This window comes from Clytia hemisphaerica, unplaced genomic scaffold (assembly GCF_902728285.1).
Source record: "Clytia hemisphaerica strain Z4C2 unplaced genomic scaffold, Clytia hemisphaerica genome assembly, whole genome shotgun sequence".
Classification (NCBI taxonomy): Eukaryota; Metazoa; Cnidaria; class Hydrozoa; order Leptothecata; family Clytiidae; genus Clytia; species Clytia hemisphaerica.
Genome location: NW_027103858.1, coordinates 15,296 through 32,067, shown reverse-complemented (window position 1 = coordinate 32,067; position 16,772 = coordinate 15,296). Strand labels below are relative to the sequence as shown.

At 34.2% G+C, this 16,772-nt stretch overlaps 1 protein-coding gene across 2 annotated transcripts; it reads right to left on the bottom strand.

Moving 5' to 3' along the window:
- Positions 1–1,126: 1,126 nt before the first annotated feature.
- Positions 1,127–15,133, bottom strand: LOC136808289 (FERM domain-containing protein 4A-like). Of its 2 annotated transcripts, XM_067064823.1 has the most exons (21): positions 14,956–15,117; positions 14,522–14,616; positions 11,277–11,369; positions 10,792–10,876; positions 9,905–9,961; positions 9,441–9,547; positions 8,937–9,002; positions 8,346–8,403; positions 7,883–7,969; positions 6,434–6,513; positions 5,949–5,972; positions 5,421–5,447; positions 5,060–5,201; positions 4,727–4,871; positions 4,113–4,243; positions 3,704–3,835; positions 3,293–3,358; positions 2,962–3,039; positions 2,643–2,739; positions 2,228–2,278; positions 1,127–1,951 (listed from the first exon to the last, which is right to left on the bottom strand). In XM_067064823.1, the coding sequence occupies exons 1-21, from the start codon at positions 15,028–15,030 to the stop codon at positions 1,218–1,220; spliced, it is 2,430 nt and encodes an 809-aa protein (XP_066920924.1). In that variant the 5' UTR covers positions 15,031–15,117; the 3' UTR covers positions 1,127–1,217. The 2 variants fall into 2 exon arrangements, with proteins under 2 accessions (XP_066920924.1, XP_066920925.1); XM_067064824.1 differs by lacking the exon at positions 5,949–5,972 and having other exon boundaries at positions 14,956–15,133.
- Positions 15,134–16,772: the final 1,639 nt, after the last annotated feature.

Below are 16,772 nucleotides of genomic sequence, written 5' to 3'. Positions count from 1 at the left end.
TAATACATAACAACGTGGCGTAGAGAATAATAGGGTATATACACAAAAAACTTTCAATAAGATTCTCTTTAACTTCGGGGTAAATTGTCCTTAATTTGCTTACCGCGTTAACTCATTTGCTTTATTGAGCATTTTTTTAGTCAATTCTGAAATCTGGGATTGTTCTTAATTTGTTCTTAGGTTTTGGCCAAAAATTGAGCCTCATGACCATGTTGATCCTTAATACTGGCTCAATTCTGGCCAAAATCTAATGGGTTGATAAAATGCCTAAAATTAACTGTGACGAACTGAAAGATGGAAAAAAACTTCGTAGGAGAATCCCAAGAAAATCCAAGAGCAACTAAGGTTCAGTAAAAATTCGTACCCGGTTCTTATAACAGCGATGCAAAACAAAATGTAACAAAAACAATAACAAACACACAAGAATCTTTTTCTCTGGTGTAAAATTCGGCAATATGTTTGCAAATTATATAATCTTCTCTTGATGATGGAATTTCTTCTAATTTATCAAGTTAGCTTAGAAAGGCAAATATTTCGAACAGAATGCAAGCACGGTATATAATATATAGGGATAGAAAAAATAGAAAAACTAGAGAGCAAAAGCAAAAAAATGTACAAAAAAGTATCAATGGACGTATGTATTATCATATCATAACGATCACCATTATCATCATAACGAAAATGATACACCAACCAGACAATATTTCATTTTTCATATAACTACATGAGAATTTTTTCGTATCAAAAGATCGAACAAAAAGAAAACCAAATGAAAAACGAAGCAAAACAAAAATAAAAGAAAAAGAACATTTTCGTTTTCAATAATTGTTGCTGCTGTTGTTTTTGCGACAACAGGAATAGCCGTTACATGACGACATCAATGATTCAAAAACACGAAGTCAAAGTTGTTCAAAGCATATCAGCTACTGGAAGTAATCCGGCCATCAAACATTGACAAAACTTAACAGTAGGCTTTAAATATCATTCTCAGCGACATCGAATTCCGATGAAAACTGGTAACATATACTGTGTATATTCCATATCACCACAACGCAGGTCATATATGCAAAATCTTTGCATCAAACAAGACGGGTGCCACATATTCCATGAAGCGCGGCGTTTGTAATGCTTCCCAGGAAGTACGGTAGGGTTATCGGGAATACGGTGATGTACCTTTGCACCGATAGATTCAATACCGGACACCGATCACTCTTTAACTATACTAAGGTTTCCTCCCCTGCATCCTCATGCCACATGTCCTCTGACTGTTCACTCCCACTCTCCATTGAATGCTGGGCGTACGAGGGCGGAGGGCGAGGCGCCCCAGATGACGGTGATAACGATAACTGTTCTAAGCGTTTCGCTGTGGCGGGCGAATGGCGATGAACGCGTCCCGCGATACCAGGCGAGCTATAAGAATGTGGTATAGAGGGATTCGACCCATAATCTCCGTATTTTTTCTGACCCGCTGATGCGCTATACATTCCAGTACTTTCGAAATCTCCACATACGTATTGATGGGGTGAATCGTTCGTATCTTGCGAAAGCATATCCGCGCTACTGTGAAACTCTTTTGCTCTTACTTTAACAACCGTGGGTAAGGGAGGCTTTTTATGTAGCCTGTTACCAACACTTTGAGTCCTTAACCTTTCTCTACTAAAACTGGTATCATAGTCTTCTGAAAATTCATTAAAGCTATCATGTTCGTTTGTTGAGTTATGCCCGTTGACGGGGCTCGCCGTTACTGACGCCGACCAGCCGCCGTTCTGACGGGGCGACGGTTCGTAATGACGACGTTGAGAAAAGGGTGAATTCGTTGACGACATGTTCGACGTGTTAATGACGGGAGTAGCAAGATACATGGAGTCACGTGCTCGCTTCTTGAACATATTATTGGTCGAATCAAGCGGGGAAGGAGTGTAGTTTGACGAGTCTTTACTTGAAGATGATTCTGTAAAGAATAAATGGTAAAAGCTGTTAAAACTAGTGATTAACTAACTGTCATTTATATTTTTCCTTAACTGTATGAAATCTATCGCTATCCCATGGCGATAGAAATTCTATTGTTCCCAGGTGTAGGGAGTGGGTGTGGGGAGTGGGAGTTTTAGAGTGCAAATCTATATAGAAAATCCTCAACTGTATGAAAGAGTCTAGTTAGAATATTTCTACACAATTTTGATAGTTCAGATTAGATTTGGACCTGGATTTACTACATCTTCACACTTACCTCCATCGATGGGACCCAAACTATCACCAAGGCTTCCACTGCCACCTTCGTCTAATAAAGAAGAAGTTAAGACATTAATTTTTTAGAATGCGAATCGGCTTAATTGGAAAGCGATGAGTGAAAAGCAGAAAGATGACGTTATGACGAGTTCCCGCGAAAGAAATTATTTACCATATACCTTAAAGGGGAAAATTTAGTCGGGTAAAATCTTTCGTAGGGGGAAACTTCATCACATTTTAGAAAATCTTTGTAGAAAAACTTGGTCACTTGCCTAAAAATGTTGGTACAGTTCACAGAACACAGAACAAATTCTCCCGTTTAAGGTATAGTATTTGGATGGACTTTGAAATTAAAGGGGTTAAGCTTTTTCTTAAATAGAAGTAGGATAATTATATCTTTTGTGATTAGTCATTACCTTTTTTATTGTTATGCCAGTTGTGATCTTGAAAATCGTGGCCCTGTTCTTCTTCGTCTCGCCTCATATATTCCAACTGTTGTTCCATTGTCTTTAACTGAAAGGGTACAAAGGTGATAATCATTTTGTTTCGCAAAGTTTAGTAATAGATAGAGGGTTTGACTTTTTCGGAACTTTTTCGGTACCGTGGGAATTTCAGACAGTTGTTTGTTGGACAGCTCTTTTATCCATTTTGCTCAGTCAAAATTATGAACAGAGTTAGCTGAGGGTACTGAAAGAGTCGAGGGGCTCTGAATAGTTTGCGAGCTTAATGTTATACCTTGACAAGCGATTTCTGGTACGATAACTGTCTGGCTTTCTTTACTTTTTTCTTTGCGCTTGGATCGCTGGCCAGTCTCTGAAAAAAAAATACAAGTGAATGCCATTAGTTACGTGGTCTGCGTGAGAAAGAATAAAACCTGAGGAGGATTAGAAAAACAATTTTCCGCGTGAAATCTTTCAGCCAATAAGATTGCAGGAGACTTAAGGATAAAAGCGGATACAAGATAAAAATTTCCTTCAAACATAATTTAATGAAAAAATGAAAAAGTATTCCATGTTTTTCTTACACTGCAGGTTATTACAAGATATCGAAAATTGAGATTTCTTACGTGTGCAGCGTTGACGATTTGTTTTTGAATTTCAAAATCCCGTTCCATGTTCTCCAGTTCAGTCCCCTGAAAGAAATAGCAAAAAACGTTAACTATCTACTGTCACGTGATGATACTCGGCGTATGTTACTTTTGTTACTATAGATTGAGAATTTCTAGAAAGTAACGTCATAGAAAAATGCCTCAAATTTGGGATTTAGAATTTAGAGTTTCTGAGTGGGACACGTATGAGTCATGAATTCATGAAGTTCACATGCTTTATACGAAAACACCCAAAATAGCCTGAAATAGCCTATGGAGTTTGCCACTTGTTTATTTTCTAAATTTAGAATCAGTGGCAAATATCCGATTTTTTTTTGTTCTTCCTTATAAAGATATCACGGATTATTAGAAACTGTTTTTCTCGCTTACCGGTCGTTCGAAATCAGGATTTTCCAGTAGAGATTCATCAAACTCGAAACTCGTTCCAACTTTTCTACGCATTGGTCTACCCGGATGGGTTGGACTTTCTGGTAACTCACTTGGAACGATTCCTGTCAGCTCCTGAAAAGAAAAATGTAATATTATTTGTTAATTTTTACCTAAGGGGTTTAAAATAATATTGAAATTTTGAAATATACCTACACAGTAAATTCTTAACGAGTAGTTGTTCAAATTTTGGAGAGCACGAATTATTATAGAGACTTAAAATACCAAATTTCTAACATTAATGTGATGTACACATCAAATTTAGTGTGAAACTAAACTGTACAATGATTTTCTAGATTTTAATAACAGAATTTGGCTTTTTAAATCTAAATCTGCAAAACATAATACTCACGGCTTCTCTCAGACATAAGATGTTCAGTAATTCCCTCTTTTCAATCAACTGTTTCTCCAGGAATGATTTCCTCGCCTGCAACGCTGACACCATATCCATCTCGGCAGCTATCACTTGAGAATTTTGACTATCTGTACAAAGACAATAAAAATTGATCATAAGTATAGATCTGATAATTAAAAGCAAAACACTTGAATTTGTATAAAGGAGAAGAAGATGAAATCTTTTAGTTTAAGACCAATGTAGCAATGTATTCATATTCTAATTAATCGTATAATAAAACGAAGAAATTTTACGATTTTGTGTCCGATTATAAATAAAGGAGGAAATCAAGCTGCAGCTTTTTGGGGAAAAAATCTCAAACATCTTGCCAATATTCATGATATGCACCACTGGAGAGTCTTCTGAGAACTTTAAAAATTTCCACCCAATACGTCACTTAAACAATAGAAAAAGTGACGTATTGGTTGGAAAAAAACAACAGAAAAGCTGCATAATTTCGTGAAGTCATTGCAGTGATGCATATCATGAATAAGAGCTGTTTTCATCACATTTCGAAGCAAATACACAAATTCAATCAGACAACAAAGATGTTAACATCAGCAATCTCATACCTCCATCCAAAGAGAAATAATATGACGCAGTTTCACTCGTGTTATCCTGTATCCCGCTTCCCGTAGACTTCATGGAAACGAGCGATGTGGACGAACGACACAGATTCCTTGCCATCTCTTTCAAACATCTTTGACCGTTGATCGACTGAAAATTAATGAAGGGTTATTAATGAATTTTGGTAAGAAAGTATTTCAGAATATTCATCACTTCTCAAAAGCTTTAGTAAAATAGCTTTGATAATCAACAAATAAAATATATACCATATACTATCTTAAAAATTGCAGAACCTTACATGGATACCTAAAGAACAATGTTAAATATTCGCCTCTCACCCTTGAAGATTGTTTTTTATCTAGGTAGAATTGATGTTGTTCTACAGCCATCAGCCAAATGTCACGGCACTGAGTGGATGAGCTTGCATACCATACACATGATTTGATACGATGTGATATGCTCTTCCTGATCGTGTTTAGTCTATGTGGAAAAAGGTTAAAATAGGTCGATTCTGTCGTGGGGTGATGTCACTTTTGTTTACCATCCTGGACTAGCCATTATGGCATCTCCGCATACTGTAGCACATCTTTTATTACTTTTCAAATATGTAAAAAATTATTTTTGAAGTGTTTTTTTCTCCATGTAGGAAGATCCGTGTTAATAACAGTTCGTGCTTTATCATGAAGAGACCCGACTTACCTATTCAGACTGTGGTTTGAGCTGGTCCTACAGAAAATTAAAGGAAAAATATAAGTTTCTACCATAAGAAATGCTTAAAAAGTGAATGATTCCTTTGAAGGACATGGCGGCGGAATCAGGCCTTCGCGAATACTTGCGTGAAAGAGTGATTTAGAAAAATCAATCATTCATTATCGTCTAAACTATTCCTTTTTCTTTTCTCCCTGTTTCACATGAAGTTTCCCCGATATCATACAAACTTTTCAAAATTTCCTAAAAATATTCTTTGTGTTTATTATGATAAGATTTTTCAAAATAGACTTCCTGACTGTATAAATTTCGAAAAAAAAATTGTGTGAATGCAAGAAGTTAACTCTGAAATTCCACAATGCTTAGGTAACAAAATTTGTCAAAAAATTGGAAAGTAGCACGAAGATTGATGAACATAAAAATATAAACACAACGAGCAACGTCACAAACACAAAAAATAAAATTGAAGGTACATGCATACATGCAAAAAAAAAGAAAGAAAAACATTTAATAACGTACTTATTAGAAGCTTTTTGAGCTGACCTAAAAGCAAGAAGTTTAGAGGTGTATGTTTTGTGTGTGTGTGTGTGTGTGTATGTGTTATAGTTTTAAAGAAATTGAGATAAAGAATTTCGACTAAAACAGTCCCGTTCAAGGACTGAAATAAAACTCGACAGACTCGAATATATTGAATTTACAAGAAGCCATATAAAAAGCGATACATATGTCAAAATTCTTCTTAATTTCTGGCTTACAATACAAAAATAAGAGCCTACATAAACTTAGAGAGGGAAACATTTAAAGAGAAGTATCCAATAGAAATTCGATAGCAACGTTTTGAAGTCCTACAGTAAATGTCAAAATATAGGAAAAATATAAGGAAAAGAAAACGAATAACTCTCGAAAAAAATATCGGAAACGATTCATTAAAAATAAATGAATGCATAGTAGTGTGAAGATTAAAAATAAGACTATTTCAAAATACGACAAAGATTTTTCCTTACCTTGGCCCGCTATCTCGGTATTCCAGAGTAAATTTCTTATCTCGGTAGAACAAATTCTCCATCTGACTCCAAGAAAACCGCTGGAATAGAAAATAAAGAGAAATCAAGGATGGCTCCTTATTTGCTTTGGCGTTTCCAGGGTTCACTTCAAAAACATAATAAATTCTTCAAACTATTCCATCAAACGGGGCCGCTCAAATTTTGCACGGATTCTAAAGGTTAAAACAAGCTAGATGCTAAATGGACCTACCTTTTGATGGAAGTTAGATAGCAATGCGAGGAGAAAAAGTGAAAAAAATCAGTCAGAAAATATAGCATTTAGCAAAAATGCATAACGCAATAAATTCATTGATTGTTGGTTGTAGGGAAAAAATAAATAGAAAGTTCTGGTCGCAAAAATCAGTTTTATTGACAATTGAATCATGCTTGATTGTGAGCATTGTTATCAATAATATTTTTGTGTGAAAAACATAGAAATATAAGGAAAAAATCAAATGAAAATCTGCAAAAACAGCAATTTCCGGCATTTTCAACCGGAAAAAAATTTTCTCAAAAATCGAACTCGGCCATGTTTTGAGCATTGTGAATACGCATCTTTCTGCCAAAAATCTGAGAAAACTACGGATGAAAATTCAAGAAAATGTCAAACAACCGGTTTTTCCGGCATTTTCGGCCGGAAAAAAACGTTTTTTAAAAATCGGGCTCCGTCACATTTTAGGTATTGTCATTTTGCATCAGTGTGCAAAATTTCATGAAAAAAATATAAAGTACAGCTCGAGAAATTTAAGAAATACTGTTTTTCCGGCGAAAATGGGCTGCTCCGGCGTTTTTTAGAAATTTCCGGCTTCAAAACTCAGTTCTATAGACGATTGAACCATGCTTCATGGTGGGCATTGCTGTTAATAATGTTTTTGTTTGAAAAAACAACGAAATCTAAGGAAAAAGTCCGATGAAAATCTGCAAAAACGCCGATTTCCGGCATATTTCCGGCATTTTTGACCGGAAAAGATTTTTTCTCAAAAATCGGACTCGGCCAAGTTTTGGGCATTGCTAATACGCATCTGTGCAAAAAATCAGAAAAAACTAATGATGAAATCTTGAGAAAATGCCAAAAAACAGTTTTTTCGGCACATTTCCGTCATTTTCAGCCGGAAACGAGTTTTTTTTCGAAAATCGGGCTCCGTCACATTTTGGGCATTACCATTTTGCATCATTGTGCCAAAAATCAGAAAAAACTAATTAGCCAATCTCGAGAAAAGCAGGTAACAGACGGACGGACGGACGGGACGGACAAAGGTTAATTTATAGGACCTCCAGGTAGGTCCAACAAAGTTTGAGGGTTATCTAAGACTGTGAAACAGAGTCAGGGTTAGATATCAGCAGTAGGGTCTTCTGTACTGGCAACAAAACTTAACCTCTTTATAAAGTCTTTCCACTTGATTTATTTACCTTTCTAGGCATGTTTTTGTCATGGAAGTCGTATTGCGCAGCACCTTTATGACTGAGTCCCAATTTCCATGGGATCTGTTCTTTATCCTAGACAGGAAGGGAAGAAAAGATATGTTTTTAATATGGAAAATCTTTGCCTTGTACTTGAGCTTTTGAAAGGTAACATAGTATGTGTTTTCAGTGATTAGGGATTAGACAGGCTAAATGGTTTGTTTTATTACTACTCATAAAGGCTTTAATTACGACTCTAAAAGGTACGGCAAAGGCGCAAGGAGCAGTCGCTCTGGAAGGTTATGTTTGTCATACTGAAACTCATTTGAGGACTAGTTTCTTTCAATATGATGTCACTTTGACGAAAAATTAACAATTTTAGCATTTTTCAAAGTAAATATTATTTTTGAAAAAAAGGTGACACAATCACGAGGTAATTTTTTTGGGAGAAACGAAATTTATTGATGCTTACTTTGACGTCATAGTAATGAACGCCATACATTGGCAAACTTTCAATGATTCGTAAATATCTGAAAATAAAAAGTGTCCCAGATTAAATTTCTCATCAACATCAAAATTTATGTTCACAACATGCATTTTTTCACCACTGATGCATGTAAAAGAGGTAAAGATTTCCTTAAAAGACATAGAAGGAAAACTATTTCCTCTGTCATAATTTTCGCAGCTTCTCTGTAACGGCAGGTGTCCTAGCAGTTCTAACGCGAAGGGTAATCCAGTTTGGATGAAGGCGTGAGATCGACAAGGTCTCTAAAAATAATGTTTGTTATGTCTGACAAGATCTAATCATATAATCCGCTCAAAGAATTATCACATTTGTTTGGTAAACACATGGATTTTCCAATCGAAAAGTTTCAATTCATTCCATATACAATCCTACTACTTTAACTATTCTACCGAAGAAATCTGCCACACTTTTTTTCCATATAAAGGACAATTTTATCAGAATAATTTGAGGATGAAAATGTCAAAAAATAAGATGGTAGGATGGGATGGTTGATTACGAATCTGATAAGAGCAAAAAATAATTTCTATATTTTCATACCCAATAACTGCATCCCCTTTTGTCAGTCCATCCAAGTTTTTGTACTCTCGGATTATTTCTTCCTCGCTATAAAAAGTATTTAATTATTAAATGTGTTAAGTATTCTCGAAAAATTATAATGATTCTTTTTTTTTCTTCTTTTCTTAGGCTATGTTGAATCTTATGTTTGGTTCATGTTAGAAGAATACATGTTATATGGCCAGATTCGCAACATTTTCATCTAAAGGAGAAGCTCTAGATTGTAGCAAGGGAAAAGGAAGGGGGAGGGCACAGGCCACCTGAGCGTAAGCAGAAAGGAGAAGAGGTAATTAGCCTTGGCACTATTCAAGATCTTTTTTTGCCTTCTAATCCACAAAACAATTTTCCAACTACGCAAACAATCTTACTTTAACCATCAGAGCCTGATTCGAGAGAAATGTTTCGGGAGGATACTATAAGAGCAGACATAGTGTCGGGAAATGCAATAGGAACCTTGCTTCTTCCTAAAGTATCGGGAAAGCTTACCAGAATGATAGAGTAGGATGTTCTTGTAACGTCCTCACTGGCACCACTTGTAAATTCTTCAAGTCAGCCAGAGCGATCGCATCGCTTACGTAATCGCCGTGTGTCGCCTAGGAGATGAAATAAACACTCAGGTAAAATAAAACATGTTGATGTATTGTTGCTATGGCAAAGTTTCGTTTGAATAAAAGGAACAAGTAGTTTTGATAGAGACTTATAATTTGCAGTATTTTGCTGACTAGGTATAGAAAAACATAAATATCAAATGTAGGTATTTAAATATAAGGTCATCGCAAATTGAAAAAAGATCGGTTTGAATGGAGCTGACTTCGGATAAAAATATTTCAGATTCTTTTCAATTCAAAAATTAAGAGATCAAGAGTGGACACGTTTTAATCTATATGAAGTACTTGATGGGTCTGACTGGGCTATGAATTATCTAATTTTGATCAGGGTAATTTACAAACCTGCAACACATGGGCGGCAAGTTGAAAAACGATCCTGCTCTCGCATTCCAAGGCTCCCTGTTAGAAAAAAGAGGGAAATATCATGAGCTAGAAATACTTTTGCAATTCATCAATCAAGAGAAAAGAAAGCATCATAGTGAAACTAAACGTATACTGAAAGGGATATGGCGGATATTTTCCAAGAGCCAATTTCAATACACGTTTTTTTTTAATAAGAACAAACTATAATAAGGCTTTGATGGCTAAAATGTTCAGAACAAATTGAGAACATTTTAAGGCTTTGTGGACTCAGAAACACACTATTTCTTAGGAAAATGATCAAAAACACTCACAAAATGATCAAAAATACTCCCAAAATGGTCAAAATAAAGAGCATAAGAACATTTTTAGGCCTAAAACTCAAAAAGTTAAGAACATCCGAAGGCTTCAAAAATTTTGGATGTTTTTATAAAAAAACGTGTATAATAGGGAAAAGATGGATTTTTGCTTCAAGTAAGTCAAGGTATCGTCGAATTGAACGACTCGAGGAATTCTTTGTTCAGACTGCATTTCATCAAGAAATTCATAAGTGGACGATGTTATCCCTACTCACTTAACTGAAGGGTCAAATCGATTAAATACCTTTATGATGAGTTAAAAAAATCAAATCAAGAGGGAGTATCAATAAAAAAAGAGTGTTATGTATGTTTCAATAAAATGACGGCATGCGGTATCTATTAATACGGGTATAGAGATCAAGAGACTTTAAATCTTGACGTCAGTATACTGCGGTTACTAGATAAAATAATACTTGGAAGTTCAAATGAATAACGCCATCCTATCATGAGGCATTCTCTGAATTTTTACGTGATCAAGACGAAAATGATAGATTCGAATAAATTGCATACCTTGAATATATTTATTCTGCATTGGAAATAAAACAATTCGATGGTTTGATTGTCTCGTAATATTGTGATTGTATCAATATATTTCCTATAGAAAGATATGAAAAGCGGAAAAGTTCACATATTTGTTATGATCCGTTGAATTATTGACAACTTCAAGTTAATATTAACTAGCTTCTGATTTTCGGAATGATATCAAGCTATAATATGAGAAACGATCAAAAATGATATTCAAAATGTCTTTTCAATCAATATGGCAATTCAACTTTTAAACTATTTGACAGAATTCATTGAATTGAACAAAAGATTTAAAGGTCTTTAAAACCGTTTTTATCGATCGATTGCGAAATTCGCAAGTAAATAACTCAGAGGGCAAGTGCCTTATGACCCTTACAACCGAATAAATAAAATAACATTTAGGTATTATTAACAACTAGACGTGATTCTAAAGAGGGTTTAATGCGAACGGAAATTCCGTGTCAACTTACTTGACGCCAAAATGTAAAGTGACGGGCGACGACGTTTTCGGGAAGTCATGATCGACGACTTTTTTATCGGATTTTAACCAACATCGGCATTCCCTTGATAGACAAGACGAAAGAATGTTTGTTATTCTTGCATTTTTGACAAATGTCAGGGTGACAGAAAGGTCGATTATTAAGGAAAATCTTCATCTCTCAACGTGATCCAAAGAGATTAAAAGATGTATTAGATGAGATTCCAAAACCGTTACTTTTTATATGTAGACCACACAACGATATTTGGTTACCCCCGAAAGTCCAATAATAAGACCAATAACCAATTTTCGACAGTCTTAAACTTCTCAAAAACAGGATGTATCTCTCAAATTATAATCTACATTGTGCTTTGTCTGTAGCCTGTTTAGTTCGTCTTAGTTTGGGCACCCCTGTATCACAGCCCCGGTGGAACTTCTTCCTACAGTGGCTGGGGATGCAAATTTCTATCGAAACCCCAAATGTGGATATAAACTCTATTGTTCTTAGGTCAAAAAATCCAGTGGGAATGGTTTTGAATTTTTTCGGTTTGATTTTAAATGGAGATGAAAAATTTCAAGTGGGGCTCAAATTGTAGGGTATTTTCCCCTTCGGGTCTGTGACACAAAGGTGTGTTCTGGTACATTCCTACAATGTACAAAGAGAGAACTAGAAGCAACGTGACTGAATGAAAAATTCCAAAAAGATGACTTAGATGATAATAGATTCACAGCACAGTGTTCTATCTATTAGTAAACAGTCAGACCATATGTAGAGGCAATAAAAAAGCTATTAGCGTAGACTCCATGAAGACTAGGTAAGAATTTTGAATCGTTTTTAAATCGCGTAGGAGAAGGCGTATGAGTCATGAGCAGAAAGTGAAGATTTGCGGTCATTTTCTATTTAATAGTGTAGCGTATAATTGGTAATTTTAGCAAGCATTAGCATCGGTATGAGAATAATAATGTCTACCTTGTTTTAACGATGGTAGGCTATTAGCAATCAGCTCTTTAATCATGGAGACATGGTAATTTAATATAAATTTGTAATGAGAATGACATGAGAGTCATTATTGTTGATTAATGACCTCAACTACAAATCAAAAAAAGGAGGTTTTGAAATGTAATTTACTTATTTATTAAAAGGGGAAGTAGCTCCCCTACATTTTTTATGAGACCCACATCCGTCTTTTCAATGTTATGATGTCGTCATATGTAATAAAATAAAATAAAAACAGGGTGACTCTTATGTCTTATTTTTCTGTTCTTTTGATAAAGGGTTCTCATTCATGGACGTGCACTAACTGATTGCAAGATGTTATTAACTGGGACATAAAAATATGACAACTTCGTGACAGAATTCATAAAAAAGGTATCATGCCAAAGGAAAAGTAAAAATCATGAATTGGAGAAGCGTGTGATAAAAACACAGGATCCTCTTTTGATCATTTGTGTGTTTTTTTCACGTGAAAATCAAGATTGGAACACAAATGGTCATTTTTGACAATGACAATGTCCATACACGTTTTTTTTAATAAGAATCAACTTTAAAAGAACAAAAGGCTTTGATGGTCAAAATATTTAGAACAAGTTTTAAGAACATTTTAGGGCTTTATGGAATCAAAAATGTCCAAGGTCAAATGTCAAAGGAAATTTCAAAAAGAAATACCCAAAGAATAGTGATCAAATAAAAACATGCTAAGAACATTTCCAGGCTTAAAACTCAAAAAGTTAAGAACATCCGAAGGCTTCAAATATTTTGGATGTTCTTACAAAAAAACATGTATAGTAAATCAAGACACTTGGCTATGAATCCCACTGGCGCTATAATAGCTGACCAAGACTCAAGAGAGAGGGGGGAACAGTGAGGGAGGAAAGTCATAAAAAAGCACTCAGAGTCAGAGTGACAAAGCATAGCAACACAAAATGGCAAATGTCATTGGTAATATACAAAAAATCACAATTCTTTGAAATTTCATCATATGCAGTGGTCCTCGCATATTAAAATAAAGTAATCGTTTAGCTAATTACTAACAGACTTTCCACTATTTCGTGTTGGTTAATTACATTTAAACACCACATTTGAATGAAGAAGGGAAAGACGAAAAGGAAGAAAGAGATCAAACTGCTTGTTTAAAATACTGAAAACATTTAATTGGTATTGCCTCCAAATTTGTGGTTATATCTTTAAGTAGCTAAGGAAGTCGACATATATTTAGCCCTCTATGATGTATAATAGCTCGAAGAGACTTTGTGCTTTTAAAGCTATAATCTAGTCTGCTCAAGCGAGACAGGAAAGGCCTGGAATGATTCCAATAAAATTGTTAAGCAGAACTTTTGAACAGACAAAGACAAAAGAGAAGGAAGGGCACGTGTTTTGGATTTTGAAGTATAGACGTACTCATATGTCTGCTTAATTTATTCAAACACTTGCACAAAGGTGAAACAAAGTTTGACAATTTTTGGACTGATTATACATTTGTAGACTCATTCATCGGTATATAAAATATCTGATTTTTAAAAGCTTACAAGAGGCCATTATTCAACGGACGTAATGATAATTTTGATGTTTAGAAAATGATATTGCTTGTTTTATTAAGCAAATCATGTGCAAGAATTATTCAAAAATTCAAATTAATTTTCTATCTCTCTATGTACCAGTGCTAGAGCAATAAAACACAGAAGAGGAAATTGAAAAGGAAAATCAAAGGAAGAATGAATAAATGATTATTTTATGTGTGTGGTTTCCAAAAGAATGGAAATAATGATTGTGCAACATTGTCTCTATTCACTAAAGAGGTGTTCATGAATTATTGAGAATATCATTTTTGCTATTCTGTTGATTCAGGGTAGGAAAGGATACTCCTAAACAGCTATTTCCTTTCCCTTTTAAACACACAGAAAAATACAGTAGTGTTTTTTTACATCAATTTTCATGTTTTTTTGTATGAAACATAACAACAAATGAACAAGAAACTTCAATGTTTTGTCACAGTACCGCAGAGTTCCATGGTGGGTAATTGATGAATGAACGAAATAAAACCCACAAGCTCAGTTAGCCCCTCATTCTCTTGTTAAATATTACAATTAAAAGATAACAGTGCATTACAATAAAGTAACAAACATGATTGTCATATGGGATTAACAGTTCTCAGCATTTTGATCCGCTTATATTTTCACAGTTGTTGTAACAAGAAACTGAATATTGAAGAGAAAAAAAAAGAAAGCCTTGTTTCTTACCTGTTATCATAGTAAAATAAACCAAAATATTCTTTCTCCTTCAAGTTGAAATGAGATGCAACAATATCCAACAGTTCGGTAGTGAGAAGTCGTGACTAAAAAAAAAAAGAGAATACAGAAAATGATTCCAAAATGACTGGTGTATTGTGGTGTGACCAACATAAAACATGATATACCAGGCAAAAGAAACAGCAATTCACAGATTTAAAAAAAAAAACCTAAAAAAATCCTTTAAGTCTTGAAGTACAGGTGTCAATCAAGACAAAGGAGTCCCAATATCTTAGTTTCAAAATAATGACAATGTACTCATTCTTAAAGTGTACGAAACAAAGATCCTCATTTAAAAAATATTTTAAATCGTATCTTTTGTGATTTCACTTTATCTTAACAATCCTCTCTTCCTAATCACACCAAATTACCAAAGTTTACTGTACCTGTAAAGGTATATTCAATTTCTGTTCATCTAATGTGTAAACATGACATCTTTTGATCTCATTTGATGCCACCATACTTTCACAAAAGTTATACTAATACCATTTGTTTCAATTTTCTTCTTGGTATAATTATCTTACTATTTATTTTTTAGTCATTTTTGATTTGAGTTTGATGTCTGAAAAAGAAAAGAAATGACGTGAGAAATAAATAAATCCCTCCTATGAGTATCAATTAAATAGAATGAATTTCTTGATTTCAAATGTCAACATAGCACTTGCCAAAACACGAGTTTTACATCATAAACTATCAATTGATAGAGTATCAAATCCGTATGATAGCATGTCACACATAATACCATAAGATTTTAAACCATTTTTAATAACGTTGTATTGTTTACATCGCATATTTATAAATCCTATAATTGGATTGAAACTAACAAGACTATGATACAACGGTGACAAAGTTTGAAGATAAGCGTTTTTAGTACCTTGGATTGTCTTCCAGTTTTAGCTAAATCAAAGCCTCGTTTACTTTAAGTAATAGCTGGAAAATTTCTTTTTAAACCTACAGTAAATTCGTATAAACGAGCCAAAGATTTGGTTCCAAAGTGAAAAATAAGAATAAACGTATATGAAACTTGTGGGAAAAATCTCTGATCTCCCTGATTTACCATATAATGTTTTAAAAGTCTCTTTAAAACGATAGTATAATAGAGAAAGAGTAGATTTCCTTGAGGAAAACTAATAAATAAAATCAATAAAAGGTACTTCCCCAAAGATACATGTTATTCTAAAAGCACAAAACTGAAATAAAAGAGGCAAATTATATTAATTTTATTCAATAGTATTCTTCAATAACATGACTTTGATAGATTCTGGAGAAAAGGTTGAGAGAGCTTAGAAATTGGATAATAGTCATAAAAATCCTATCCAGTTGAACTTTCTAAAACATCATTCATAATTTTAAGTAACTTATCTGATCAGTTTAAATATATTTTGAGATTTCCATGTGAAAATCATTTTTTTCCGCTAATCAATTGAAGGTCAGTGCAATAATCACTTACATACTGTAGACATATATAACTGAATGATCATTTCAAACATCTCATATGAAGAATTACTTGGATTGAAAACACACTAACTTGCATTGCTTCGTGGATTTTCTCGTAATTTCAGTAAAACTCCAACTCACCTCACACTATAGATACCTAGATTAGGGAGCTGTATGTAACCCATGCATGATTTGACTGCACCAATAGTGGGGATTCAACCAGTCTTACACTATCTCTGATATGAAAATATTTGAAATAAATAGTTCAGATGGTCAAATTCAAAGTCGTTTTTCTCGTTTAAAAATGCCTGTTTTAAAGCTTTGGTTTTATGGGGATCTCTGTCTGGGACAACCCATCAACAAAGACAGGATTTTTATTTTAAAGTTGATGTTGAAAAAGACCCCTATCCCTTACTAAGCAATATCTCCCTTTAAATAGTAACCCTTTCTAGACCCTCAACCCAACCCCCCCCCTTTATTTTGGGGATTTTCAAAATCCTTTCTCTTATAACCCATGAGGAAGATGCTACACTAAAGCATGTGGATTTTTTAATTTTTTTGGATAAAAAGTTATGGCACTTTGAGATTTTTGAAAGAGAAGAAAAAATCTTTTCTTTTCAAGTTTTTCAAAAAATATCCTCCTTAAAAATAGCCTTAAAATAGCCTTAAAAATCCGCGTATAGCCTGGTATAGCTTTTTAATATAGCATAAACACATGATGAGAAAAAAAGTGTTCAAATCCTTTTGAGACAGACTTAAATAACAA